Source organism: Pangasianodon hypophthalmus, chromosome 29, assembly GCF_027358585.1.
Source record: "Pangasianodon hypophthalmus isolate fPanHyp1 chromosome 29, fPanHyp1.pri, whole genome shotgun sequence".
NCBI classification, from domain to species: Eukaryota; Metazoa; Chordata; class Actinopteri; order Siluriformes; family Pangasiidae; genus Pangasianodon; species Pangasianodon hypophthalmus.
This window is the reverse complement of record NC_069738.1, coordinates 8,242,467-8,255,649: the sequence shown is the minus strand read 5'-3', so window position 1 is coordinate 8,255,649 and position 13,183 is coordinate 8,242,467. Positions and strand designations below refer to the sequence as shown.

The following is a 13,183-nucleotide window of genomic DNA, read 5'->3' as shown; positions in this document are numbered from 1 at the left end:
AACATTATTTTATGGCAATATAATTGCACATATAACAAAAACTACTTAAGCTTCCAGTGGACAATATGCATATGTAATGTCTATATGTCTCTTATCCCAGCTAAAACAATCAAGTCTCTGTATTTCTCTCATTTCTTATTTGTGTAATTCTGTGTTGTTTTGCATTTAAATAAAGAAAAGGGGGAATTTAGCTAAGGGTTTGTGAAAAAAGTACATGGCGGTGGGGGATAGAGCACACAATAGGGAGGACATGCTAGGGGATTTCTATAGGAAGTGGTTGCTTGTGTGAAAACATTAACAAAGATTTAAAAATGAGGTCATCCTTAAACCTCAAAACTTTACATTTGTGGAAAACACATTGTGGTGAGATTTGTCAATATTTCAGACTCTCTCTTTTTTAATGTGCCTTGATGATAACCCTGTCTATGGAATTAAAGGTAGATATTTTCACAATATGGATTACAATTATTATTTTATGACAACTGAATTCTCATATAACAAAAACTACCACAGCTCGCAATGTCCTAATCTAATGTTTAATATCTCTTCTGTGCTCTAGTCTTATTCTCTATATAATTCCCTATTGTTTTGCTTTTAAAGAAAGGAAGAGAGGACATGATGGGGGATGGGCTGTTGTCCTTGACGAACAAAAGGTCGTTTCGAGCGAGGGCGCGTGCGCCACAGCTCACAGGCCCATCTGCGCATGCTCGACAAGCCCTATGACGAAAAAATCGTCATCGGTATATAAAGCCGGTCCCACCCTTCTAGATCATTCCTGGATTTGTCTGAGGTAAGTGTTGCTGTGGGGGTGGTTTCCACAATTTTTTCCAGAAACGCTATTTAATTATAAGTTATTCATGTTTTTGGTCCTTGTTTTGTTTGAACTTTAATATTGAGAATTATGAGCGACTTCTGATATTATTTTTTCCCCCTTATTACATCCATCATGTTTTTTTTTTCTTAATCGACGTTTGTTCATCTGCTTTGTTCCAGGTATCAATCTCACTGAATCTCACTGAAGCTCTTGGCGTCGAGGATTTTTCCAACTGTATGAAGATCAAAATCCCCCCAAAAATGTTTTTTCTACTCGAGTAACGGACATTTGACTTCTACTTTTTTGCTCCAGATTATTCAAGAAGGAAAAGCTAGCATTCTAGCCACATCATTCCCGCCCATTAAGTCATTTTCAGTCAAAATGATATAGAGTCATGACAGTTTAAGCTGTCTAAAACTGTTCTGAAAATTGTTGCTGTTAAGCACAAAATATTATAGGTACCCGAGACGCAGAGGAGTTATAAATAGTAAGTGTTTACTTTCAAACCAATTTGAATCGAAATTTAACGGTTAATCAATTGCCTGTCTTGAAAATGATAAATTATTACTTAAGCAGTCAGATGAAAGCTGTGATAAAGCGAGTAAAGCTAGCTAGTTAGCGTATGAGCTCACACCGCAAAGTTAGCAGTGGCCAAACGCCCTGTTTCTCTTTGTGTGTGTGAGACGGATTCATATTCTATTAATTAATGATTAAAAAAATTTAAATATAAGCTAGCGATCGCTTCTCATAAGCAATCTGTTCATAAAGATTGCCGCAGCATAAAGCAGGATGTAATTAACTTGTGCTTTTGAAAGGAGAGCTCATTGGGACATTCAACGCAATCTGCCCATAAAGATTGCACGATGACGACTGTGGATATTACAGGGGCTGAAATGTTTGATTATTGGCTTATCTTTTGTAGCTACGGGTGAAATAAACCTCAAAAAAAGTGTATAAATGGCAGTCGGTTAGCTTGTAGTGAAATTGTAGCTGCGAAATGTCGAGGCTGTTTGTCTAGTCGTGTTTTGCTTTTAAAATGGCGGACAGGTTGTCCTTTGCTGAGAGCAAGGCAATGGTGGCTTTGGCTTTGAGACCAGCTCGGACTTGTTTGCTCGGGTTGTCTCATGTTGTTCTAAACAGAGTCGGTCGGAATTCTATTTTTTGACTCTTCCTTTTTTTTTTTTCTGCGAGTGTAAATGAATATCGGGTGAAATGAATGTAAATAGTTTTCGGGGTTGTTTGTGTATTTCAAGATGGCGCCCGGGCTTCTTCTCGAACGCTAAGCGGTTAAAGGAAAAGGGGGCGGGGCTTAGCGCGGGCTTCAGGGAATGTAGAGCCGCACGCGCAGGACTCCGACAGATGGCGAGAGCCGCAGCGGGGCTTCTGTAAACTCCCATTTATATAACGCATCTGTTTAACACAGCGTGGCGTGGTCATTATCAAATCACCGGGTTTGTCATGCAGATTTATTGTGATTAATGGGTCATTTATTTCAACAACATTGTGTATTTAAAAAAAAAAAAAAAAGAAAAGAAAAAGCGTGAGTTACATTTTGTACCAGACCATAGATAATCCCTGTGTGAGGGTTTAAACAGGAGCTCTACAGTCCGAGAATAACTCCGTCTGCAGGTCAAATGTGGTGTTTATTCTCGATCTGAAGATTATTCACTATATTTCTTGTGTGATATTTCTGGCAGGCGCGTTCACTTGTGTTTCTTTGGGTTCCCTGAGTAACTGCCAGCTGTGTTTACTGTGTGTACAGTGTGTAACAGTTGTGACATTTTCAGGAGTGTGTATTGTACCGTGTAACGGAGGTCGATACTGAATTCAGAGACTAAAAAAAACTTCAACAACACTTTTACGGGTAAGACACAACATGATTTCCTCACACGACTCACATTATCTCTGGTTACAAATGATTTCTAGAAGTTTATTTACATTTTTTATCCCAATTAGCTTTCTCGCCACTCGGAAAAATTAGCATACAAGCACATATATATATATTTTTTTTTCAAGATACAAGTTGCATGCTGAAGCTTAAGATCATCTTTACCTCATAGTTTTAGATATTAAAATCGTTTGTCGTTGTGTATTATGAAGCCCGGATGTAGTTTTTGGTATTGTACAGTCCAAAAGTAAGTGTGTGTGTGTGTATGATCAGAGATCCCTGGGTTCTGCTTTACACTGAGCGGCTGAAGGAGATTCTTAAAGCCTGACGACGCAGAGTGGGCGGGGCGAGAGCGCGTCGGTAGCTCCGCCCAACATTCCGCCTATTTAATAAGAGTGCTGCTTCCAAAAAAAAAAAAAAAAAAAAAAAAAAAGAGCATGATTTCCTCATAGGCTGGTCTGCTGTAAGGTTACAACTCAGTGGACCCAACCACTTGAAATGCTCCTGTAGACTTTATTTTTATTTATTTATTTTTTTAAATTTTGTAAATAATTTACTAATCACATTGCCCTTCACAGTTTATAAACAATGTTTTCAATAATATATTTTTTAGTTCTGTATCATGTCTACAGAATAGTAACATTTTGGTGTTTTTTTTTTTTTTTTTTTTTTTTTTTTGGATACACATAATTTTAAGGATTAAAATCAATCATTTCTCTGTTTCATCTATTTGTAAACAACCTCTATCACCTGCATTTGATTTATTATTCAACAGTGATTAACAATTTTGACTACTCGATGGCACCAAAGTACATAAAGAAAGTTTTAATTTATAGTTTATTAACAGTCTTGACCAGTTAATAGCAACATAGTGCAGCTATTACATTAAAAACTCTGGAGGATTTACCTTTTTTAAAATATGTATGTTGATATATAATCATTGCATGAATATTAGTAATAAATGTATGTATATCTGATAAAGATATATACACTTATATAGTCTTAGTGTTTAGGGCTGCAGGTTTCATATACAAGTATGTCTTAGTGTTTGTCTTAGAGAAAGTATTACACAATCCTGTTATCAGGTGAGAGCTACATCTGTGGCTTGGTGATTACCTTAAGCAGTTTTCACTGCTACCTGGAAAGGAGGTGTGTATGTTGTACTGACTAATATACATGTTTTCATTTCAGTTCTTTTTTAATTGTGTTTTTTTGTGGGAATATTTTTTTATCCCAATGTGACAAATTTTCACAAAGCTTCTTCAAAGAGATCAATATTTCAGTATTTTACTGTGCAATAGAAATGACTCACACAGAGCATCACAATGATCACAGGTGTAGTAAAACAGTTGAATAATAATAAAATTGCTGTTCAGTGTTTAGCTTTTTGTACTTTCTCCTCCAGTATGCATTTTATATATGTAATTTTCAATAACTCTTCTGTAACCAAAATGCAATTAAATAAATTCACACATGACTACCTGTTAAAAATAATAATCAAGTACACTGAAAGTTTTTTTTTATTTTTTTTTTTTAGTTCTAACTAGGCTTGGAAAATGACCATGTCAGAAATCATGTATATAGTCCCTTGCAAATATTTACATACACATCATGATAAGGAGAGCAGGTGGGTCATGTGTTGTAGCAAGGTTGTAATAATACACATGTAAAGTTTGTGCCACAGTGAATATTGTATGCCTCTTATGAACAGTATTAACATAAAAGATTTTCATTCCTTCCAGACATTACCTCCCACCTAAAACTCAATTACATACAGTTTATTTTGTTAATATGTGGGTATATTTTAATATGTCAGCAGTGTTATATGCCAGAGATCAGCTAGAGGGAAATCATATTGTAGTGCAGAGTCATTTTGTCTGTCATGTTCATCATGCATATACCTTTTTCATACCATATAAGCTGGTCAACTTTATCATTCCATTTTTTGAATTATCCAAACATAGAGTTTGTGTCACTGAAGCTTTGTGTGTACTTTGCAAGCCATTCTTACATTCAAATGCCAGTGCTTTTATTTTAAAGCAGGCCCAGCCAGGTTCATGAACATACTTATGGAAAGTCTCATGCTGATTTTATGCCACATGACCAAACCTGTCCCATCAGTGCTTCCTTGTTGTGGTGTCAGATCTGGGATCATGATTGACTTTGGCCTGACGTCTGTTGAAGTGATGCAATTGTACAGTCAAGCTCAACCAATAGCTCTTCGTGTAGATCGACTAAATTCAAGACTTGTTGAATTGTTGGTATGATGGAATAAGGATGACAGCTGACTGGAATTTCCTGATAGATATCATCATATTGGCTTTTTTGTGGCTTAGTTTGTAGCCCAGTAAAGCTTGCATAGTGCTCAGCTGATTTCAGCCCCTGTGTGTGGTATTTTGTGTTCCAATGAGCTCTCTACTTTGACCAAACCTTTTTTTAATCTTCAGGGTTAGCGACAGCCGTGGTGATTCACTTACAGCACAGATACTCCACAGTAACAACCATTGTGTAGCCTCAGACAGTGTATAAATGCCACTTATTCTCTCTCTCTCTCTCTCTCTCTCTCTCTCTCTCTCTCTCTCTCTCTCTGCCCTGTCTGTGTGTGTAGGCTGTAATGGCAGTGGGCCCAGTGGACCCCAGGGAGGTGCTGAAAGGAGTGGAGGCTCTACTGGGGAAGGATGGTGAGCTCCGAAGCCTGGAGGGCGTTGCCAAAGTATTCAGGTGAGAGTTGAACACATACTGTACAGGTGCATGGAGATACAGATTTTTTTTTTTTTAGAATTGGTGAACCTTATTTCATTATTATTTGAATCTCATGATTTATTCTTACTCTCTCTTTTTTTTTTCTTTCTTTGTGCAGTCTCATGAAGGCCTCTCATAAAATGGTCAGCAGGTGCATGTATCTGAACATCTTACTGCAGACCAAATCACATGACATCCTTAATCGGTATGTGTGTGTATATGTGTATATATATATATATATATATGTAGCTATACTGGTACATACGACCACAGTGCAGCTTTATAGGCTTTACATGAGTCTGTCCCAAACTAAATTTATTCTGCTTTACAGATTTATCCGTGTTGGTGGCTACAAGTTGCTGAACTCTTGGTTGACTTATTCTAAGACGACCACCAATACCCCAATGCTGCAGCTCATTCTGCTCACTCTGCAGAAACTGCCTCTCACGGTGGACCATCTCAAACAGGTAGCTCTTTACTTCAAGCTCTTGCCAATGCTGTTTATATAAACACTTTTTTGAATATTTTCTAATCATTCCCTTTTTTTTTTTTTTTTTTGCGCTTTATAATACTAGAACAACACAGCGAAGTTGGTTAAGCATCTGAGCAAGAGCGGGGAGACGGAAGGTAAGAGTCCAGTCATGGTGTACACTGACGTATACATGTAGATAAAACTTCAAGAGGAACGTGTTGAGGAGCATGTCTCCTGACACCCTCTAATCTAATAAATAACAAAGCACTGTGCTGGTCATGTTCGATCACAAGAACCCTGTTCCATATAGACAATTCACTCATGCCTGGCTTAACACATTTTTGAAATTTCTTCCTGTTTGCTCAGTCGTGTCTGTCGGATTTGTTCTTTGCAGAGTTGAGAAAGCTCGCCTTGGTACTTGTGGATGGTTGGATGGCCATCATCCGCTCTCAGAGTGTTTCCAGTGGCGCCTCGCCTAACGGTAATGCATTTTTCTCTTTCTTTCATTTCATTCTTGTAAGGATTTCATCACCCTCTTGTGTTTCATTCTCACCCACATAATTTGTCATAATACAATAAAATTTGAGTTCATGTTCTTTTATGTGGTGCTTCAATATTCATCACGCTCTTAATGTTTTTCAGACAAGAAACGAAAGAAGGAAGACATTAAAGTGCGTCCTGAGGTAAAGGCTGGGGAGAAAGGGACAGAAGAGGAGAAGAAAAGAGAAAAGCCAAAGGCCCATGCACCCAGTCATGCGAAGATTCGCTCCACAGGTCTGGTCTCCAGATTTATGATGTCACGTTGATATACAATGTGTTTATATTTTGTAGTCTTCTAAAATGTTAATATATTAGGCTAGATTTTGTAATCTGTTCAGTGAGAGAATATAATGTAATAGGTTAATTGCTATTAGGTTTAATGATGTTTTAGATTTGATCGGATGATTTTATAGGCATTTCTCTTTTGATTAATTTGTATATCTTCATTCGAACAGGTTTGGAGGTAGAGACTCCAACACCCGTCCCTACGAAAAAGGCCCCTGCAGTCCCCCAGCTTGGAGACAAATACAACATCAAACCTGCTGTCCTTAAGAGACCTAGGTAAGTTATACATTTCGTAATAATCCCCTAATAATCTGCTTTTGTGTTACACATCCTCCATTAAGTAAACATGTTGCATTTGCTGCCCTCTGCTGGTAATATGGTTGAATTTTAAGCTTGGTCATGTTGCTTCCTCCAGCTCTGGTCTATCAGACGCTCCACCTGTGGAGAAAAAGTACAAGCCTCTTAACACCACCCCCAACTCAGCCAAAGAAATCAAAGTCAAGCTCATACCTCCACAACGTAAGCATACCATTTTGGCATTTTATGCCCATAATGATGTAATATAATTAAAAGATTTTCTGTCTATTTATGAAGCTTGCCAGTCTGTTTTAAAGGTGTTTTGTCTGTCTGTCCATTCCATTAGCTATGGAGAGCCTGGGCTTTCTGGATGCGCTTAATTCTGCTCCAGTGCCTGGAATCAAGATCAAGAAGAAGAAACCTAAGGCAGCCTCTCCTACCTCTAACAAGGTAGGCTGGAAGTTTTTTTTTTTTTGGTTTGTTTTTGTTTTTTTTCCTCTCTCTCCCCCTAGCTGTTCTTCCAGAGGAATAAATAAACAGTAAAATTCACTTTTTCTTCCAATCTTCCACAGCCATGTCCGTTTGAAAGCAAGCCCCAGCCATACTCAAGCACGCAGACCAAGCCTTCTTCCCCTGAGGCTCCTGCGTCTCACACTCCTCCACACGAGCCCCAAGACCTGGAACAGCCAGGGACACCTGTCCCCACTGAGGACCCTGAGGCTATGGACACTGGTAAGTTCCCCCCCATTAGGACTATTAGGCATACTACAGGTTATTAAATGTATAGTGGAATGAAGTGAAGGTGTCTGGAATCCTGTAGTGTGATTATGAAGATGTTCTGTCACTTACTCAACAAAAAAAATATTGTCTTTCTCTTGTGCAGATAAGCCTAATGCACTTTCAGAGCCACGTGGAGAGGAAGAGAGTCTGACAAAGAAAGGCAAGAAGAAGAAGAGCGTTCGCTGGGCTGAGGAAGAGCAGCTCAAAGAATATTTTTACTTTGATCTGGATGAGACAGAGAGAGGTAAGGACAGAACCGTCTCACTCACAACTCTGTACATGTGTTTAAAGGAAGGTAGCTTTGCAGGTAATAATTCACATTATTTGTGCCTTCCTCAGTAAATGTCAATAAGATTAAAGATTTTGGTGAAGCGGCCAAGCGGGAGCTGATGATGGACAGGCACACGTTCGAGATGGCCCGACGACTCTCACATGATGCCATGGAAGAGCGGGTGCCCTGGACACCCCCGCGACCTTTGACCTTGTCAGGCTGTCTGGTCACTCCAGGGTCCAACAGCAGTGAGAAGATGACCCAGAGGGACAGAGAGATGGGCATCCTTCAGGAGATCTTCCTCAACAAGGAGAGGTGAGCATCTATTCGCTTGAAAACTTCTCATGGCTTTTTAAAAACAATTATTGCCACATTCATTAATGTTTTCCCAGATATGTTTTGGACATTTTAATATCATGCCCTGTAGGTCTAAAGTTGTCTTCCTCTTCCCATTTAGTGTCCCAGACAGCCCACATGAGCCAGATCCAGAGCCTTATGAGCCAATGCCACCACGTCTCATTCCTCTGGATGAGGTACGCACCTTGATGCCTTCACTCACATGCAGTCTGCCATATCAGTGAATTGATGCCATCGAATTTCTCAGCAGTTGTGTGCCTCTCTGATGTCACAGGGGAAATATTGCTAACTAGCTAATTTTCAGACATGATGGATATAAATATTGATTTGTAAGTCCTTCATGGTGGATTATATCCTTTAACTGTTATGCCCTCTGTCTCTGTGATGATTCAGGACTGTACGATGATGGAGGACAGCTACATGGAAACTGCTGATACTGCTGCATCGTGCCCTGCCCCTGCAACCCAGGAGGGCTCCAAGCTGCCTCCTGTTCTTGCTAATCTCATGGTCAGCCTGAACAGCAACCGCAGCCCCCAAGCTCAGAGCAATGCACCACCTCCCAACAATCCAGCTGTGAACGTCCAAGAACTCCTCAGCTCCATCATGGTGCGTTTCCCAGCGTCCCCCCCGCTGCCTTCCTTTCTAATGAGTGTCTTCGGTGTCCAGTGGCTAATTTGTTTGCCTTTGATGTATGTTTAGGGTGCTCAGGGGTCTAACCAGTCCGCAGAGGACCTCATTAAGCAGCCTGATTTCTCTGACAAGATCAAACAACTTTTGGGATCTCTGCAGCAGAACCAGAACCAAAACCAGAACCAGCAGGGCAACGCTCCACCTAGTAAGCAGTTCAGATTAAACGCTGACTTATTTAGACATACAACCACAAATTCTTCCCTTCTTTTGAATTACACAGATAATTACACATATTACAGAATATGTTTACATAAATGTTTATTAGCTGTCGTTATTAGTGTATTTGTGCGTAAACAGTAGAACACACTGGAGTAATATTAAAGACTTACCATTTGCATTGTGATTTCCTGTTCGTAGTGAATGCAGGTCTGCTTGGCCACGGTCCTGGCATGAATGTGAACAACAACATGAACATGCCAATGCCCATGAACGGCGGTTACCCACCGAACAAGCCACCTGGCGGGCCTCATTTCGGTCACCCGCCCCCTCCTCATGGGCACGGACCTCCGTTCGGCGGAGGAGGTCCTCGCATGATGGGTCCTCCACCCGGACCTCAGGGCAGAGGAGGGGACAACGGAAACTACTGGGGAGACGACTCTATGCGGGGAGGACCACACCGGGGCGGACATTTCCACCGTGGGAGAGGAAGAGGAGGAGACCAAGGATTCAGAGGACGGGGAGGACGAGGGGGACCGCGCGGAGGACACAACAACATGGGTGGTAAGATCATATTTAATGCTTTTGAATTTCTGGTTTTTAACATATTATTGGTATCTTTGTGAGCTTATGTTTACTTTATTCATGCCTTCTTTCTCATTAGACATGTCCAAAAGACCTGTGTGTCGGCATTTCATGATGAAAGGGAACTGCAGATACGAAAACAACTGCGCTTTCTACCACCCAGGTGTGAACGGTCCTCCTCTACCCCCTCAGCACGGGCATTAACTCTGACCTCATCAGACTCTCTTCAACCCCGAACACTTACACTGGTTGTGATCCTGCCACTTACTTTCACTAGAGGGCAGTAGACTACATTTTGAAGACTTTTTTTTTCTTTTTTCTTTCTTTCTTTCTTTTTTTTTTTTTTTTTAAACAAGACAATTTGATTCCTCTTCAGTGTTTACAGCTGCCTGATCAGAGACGATGAGATGCACCAACAGTTCGGCCAGACCTCGGCACGGTTTTTCCTCATCTTTTTCTATGGAAAATGGAAATTAAAGCTTACTAATGACTTATTCATAAGAACAAGCTAAAGACTGCAGTGATTGTGTGTAAATAGGCTCTTCCTGTGTAAATACAGAAACTCAGTGTTAAGATCACTGGTGTAGATATTATATATATTTTTGTGGTCATATGTACAACACTGATTTAAAACTGCTGAAGAATGTGCCACTCTTTGATGACCACTATTGCAGCTTACGTTTGATTTACACTGTTATGAGTTGTGCTTGCTTTGCTGGTACCCATGATTTTTTTTTTTTTTTTTTTTTTTTTTTTTACTGTGAGACTATGAATTTGGTTCAGCACTACAGAACCTTTGAAGTGTGAATGTGTTCCCATTTGTAGGTGTTTTTGTTTTTTTAATAATTGTTGAATGTGTGAAAATGTGCTGTTTCTCCGTTTAAGCAGGTTCACATTATAGACAGCGCCTCTCTGTTATCACCTGTGGTATATAACAGCACATTCTAGCACCTCTCCATTTTTATTCCAAAGTCTGTTGGGTGAACAACTGTGCCCTCAGCTACCTGGCTGATATAAAGCTGGATTCACACACACATGAAAAGTGTGTATGGCTTATAATAATGTTCCCTAGATAGCTATTAATGTTTGACTATTCTAAACTAAACTTGTGTAAAATATGACAATCAGGGCAATTAGGGTGATATCATTCGTTGTCATTTCATTCAGTCTGTGTGTGTATTCATGCAGTCACACACTCAAGTTGTGACTAGTCACGGTCACGTATATCCTCATACACCAGTGCTGAACTGAGCCTGAGGCTCTGAACCACTCTCTGGGCCAACTCTAGTGTTTTCTGTGAAAACAGTGGCCTTTGTGTCTCTTGTGGGACTACATTGTTTTTCTTTCTTTTTTTTCTGTTTTTATTTTTTTGTAAAAAAAACTTTTTTTTTTTTTTTTACCTCTATCCGAATGAGGTTTTGTTTGTGTTATAGAGGTATGTGTGTCTGAGTACAATATATTGCAAAGACACATTTATAAGCATATATAAAATCTGTAAAGGGTTTTTCTACATGTATTAATAAATGTTCTAAAAATAAATTCTAGTGTTGAGTAATAAACAAAATACTTTATTTATATAGGACCCTTTGCAAATAAAATGTAGCTCAAAGTGCTTCACAATTAGAGAGATAAAAATATGTTCTATAACAAAATTTAAACCATTAATTAATATTAAAAAAACAAGGGAAAAAAGAACAATTAAAACAACCCATAAAATGAGAGGGAAAAAAAGATTTATTAACATAAACAAATCAAAGACTTAAAGTAATGAAAATAAAAATAAGCAATAAACATAAAATTGAGACAAATTGAGATGTGATATAAAATTTATTCTTAATACTCAAATAATAAGATTAATTTTCTATAAAAGCACAACCAATTTATATTAATGAGCTAATTCTAATATGTTTCTACAGTAACAGTGTACACAAGGACTTGTATAGTGGTCACTTGACATAAACTGATTTTTTAAAAAAAAAATTATAATTGTGAAGTTTTCTGTGAGGAGACATTTATATAAAATTTTTGGAAGGAGTCTCCAGTCTTAGTGCAGTAGTTCATTTTTTGTTTTAACTTCAAGAGAGATAAAAGAGGGTGGTGAGGAAACGTCTATTTATAGCTGGAACTAACTTGTTTTGTGGATGTTCTCCATCATTAAATGTAACTATAAATAGATAAAAAGTATGGTGTGACGTTCCTTATTTTAAAGCTCACTGACAGATGGCTGTGATGTAAGAGGAATAAAACACTCAGGATAGGAAATTAACAGCACATTCCAAAGCGTTTTATTCCTTACTTACTCCTAGTCTACGTAGTTCTATGACGTCAGTCCTTTTTGCAGTCATTGATAAATACTAAGCGGTTTATAAAGTTCACTCTTAGTGATTGTTTGCTTTCTGCTTTGTTTCAACAGCAGTGAGCCAGACCTTGTTAGCTCGTCGCTATGGCCGAATTGTGTCTGTTTATTCGTTTGACTTCCTAACCGGCACATCCGTGTTCTCAGGGTGGGCCTGGAGTGGTGTGTGTGTGTATGTGTGTGTGTGTGTGTATATGAACAGGAGTGGCCTCAACACTCCGCCCTTAGAGGCAAATATTGACATGACCAAGAGGGTTTCAGTACACCTCAGCAATTCACTGATAGAAAATCCACACACCCATTCAGAGTTCTGTACCTGATATCCTTTAGCCTTCCTGCATCCACATTTTTTGCTTGCACTAAAAAAGGCCTTGATCATTTGCTCAGCAAAAAGAAACTGGCTTCTAATTTCTCAAGTGTGATAAAAACAACACATTTTATCATTTTATCCTTTTATCATTTTGCAACATAAATATTTTTTTTTCTGAAGGACGGAGAACTCATTGTGCGTTTTGTTTGTGAGAACATGGCTGTAGAAGACGGCTGGTGCTGCCTGAGCTCTGAACAAAGGCAGCATTGATCGCTGTCGGACTGCCATTATCCCAGAGGCTTTTAATCAGCCCTCAATCCCAGCATTGTTCCCTTCAAGATGCCGACTGCTGACGATGTCCACAGGGATGGCTTTATTTTTCTTTAACTAGGAACCGAGATTCATTCATTCATCTTCAGTCAGGGTCACGGTGGATCCGGAGCTTGTCCCAGGAACACTGGGCGTGAGGCAGGAATACACCCTGGATGGGATGCCAGTCTATCACAAAGCCCCACACACAGTCTCAAAATCACACCAAGGGGCAATTTAGGCATGTTTTTGGAAGTGGGAGGAAACAGGAGAACCTGGAGGGTTCTCGGGTGAACACGGCGAGAACATGTGAAGCTCCACACACACAGTA

The 13,183-nt window shown here is 39.3% G+C and overlaps 1 protein-coding gene across 2 annotated transcripts; it reads left to right on the top strand.

Moving 5' to 3' along the window:
* Window positions 1-760: 760 nt before the first annotated feature.
* ppp1r10 (protein phosphatase 1, regulatory subunit 10) lies at window positions 761-11,416 on the top strand. Of its 2 annotated transcripts, none has more exons than XM_026942288.3 (18): window positions 761-1,301; window positions 5,311-5,423; window positions 5,563-5,649; window positions 5,776-5,911; window positions 6,020-6,071; window positions 6,311-6,397; window positions 6,559-6,690; window positions 6,912-7,017; window positions 7,157-7,260; window positions 7,385-7,488; window positions 7,611-7,770; window positions 7,922-8,062; window positions 8,158-8,404; window positions 8,547-8,622; window positions 8,840-9,052; window positions 9,146-9,281; window positions 9,494-9,856; window positions 9,957-11,416. In XM_026942288.3, the coding sequence occupies exons 2-18, from the start codon at window positions 5,317-5,319 to the stop codon at window positions 10,079-10,081; spliced, it is 2,376 nt and encodes a 791-aa protein (XP_026798089.1). In that variant the 5' UTR covers window positions 761-1,301; window positions 5,311-5,316; the 3' UTR covers window positions 10,082-11,416. The 2 variants fall into 2 exon arrangements, with proteins under 2 accessions (XP_026798089.1, XP_026798090.1); XM_026942289.3 differs by having other exon boundaries at window positions 761-2,678.
* Window positions 11,417-13,183: the final 1,767 nt, after the last annotated feature.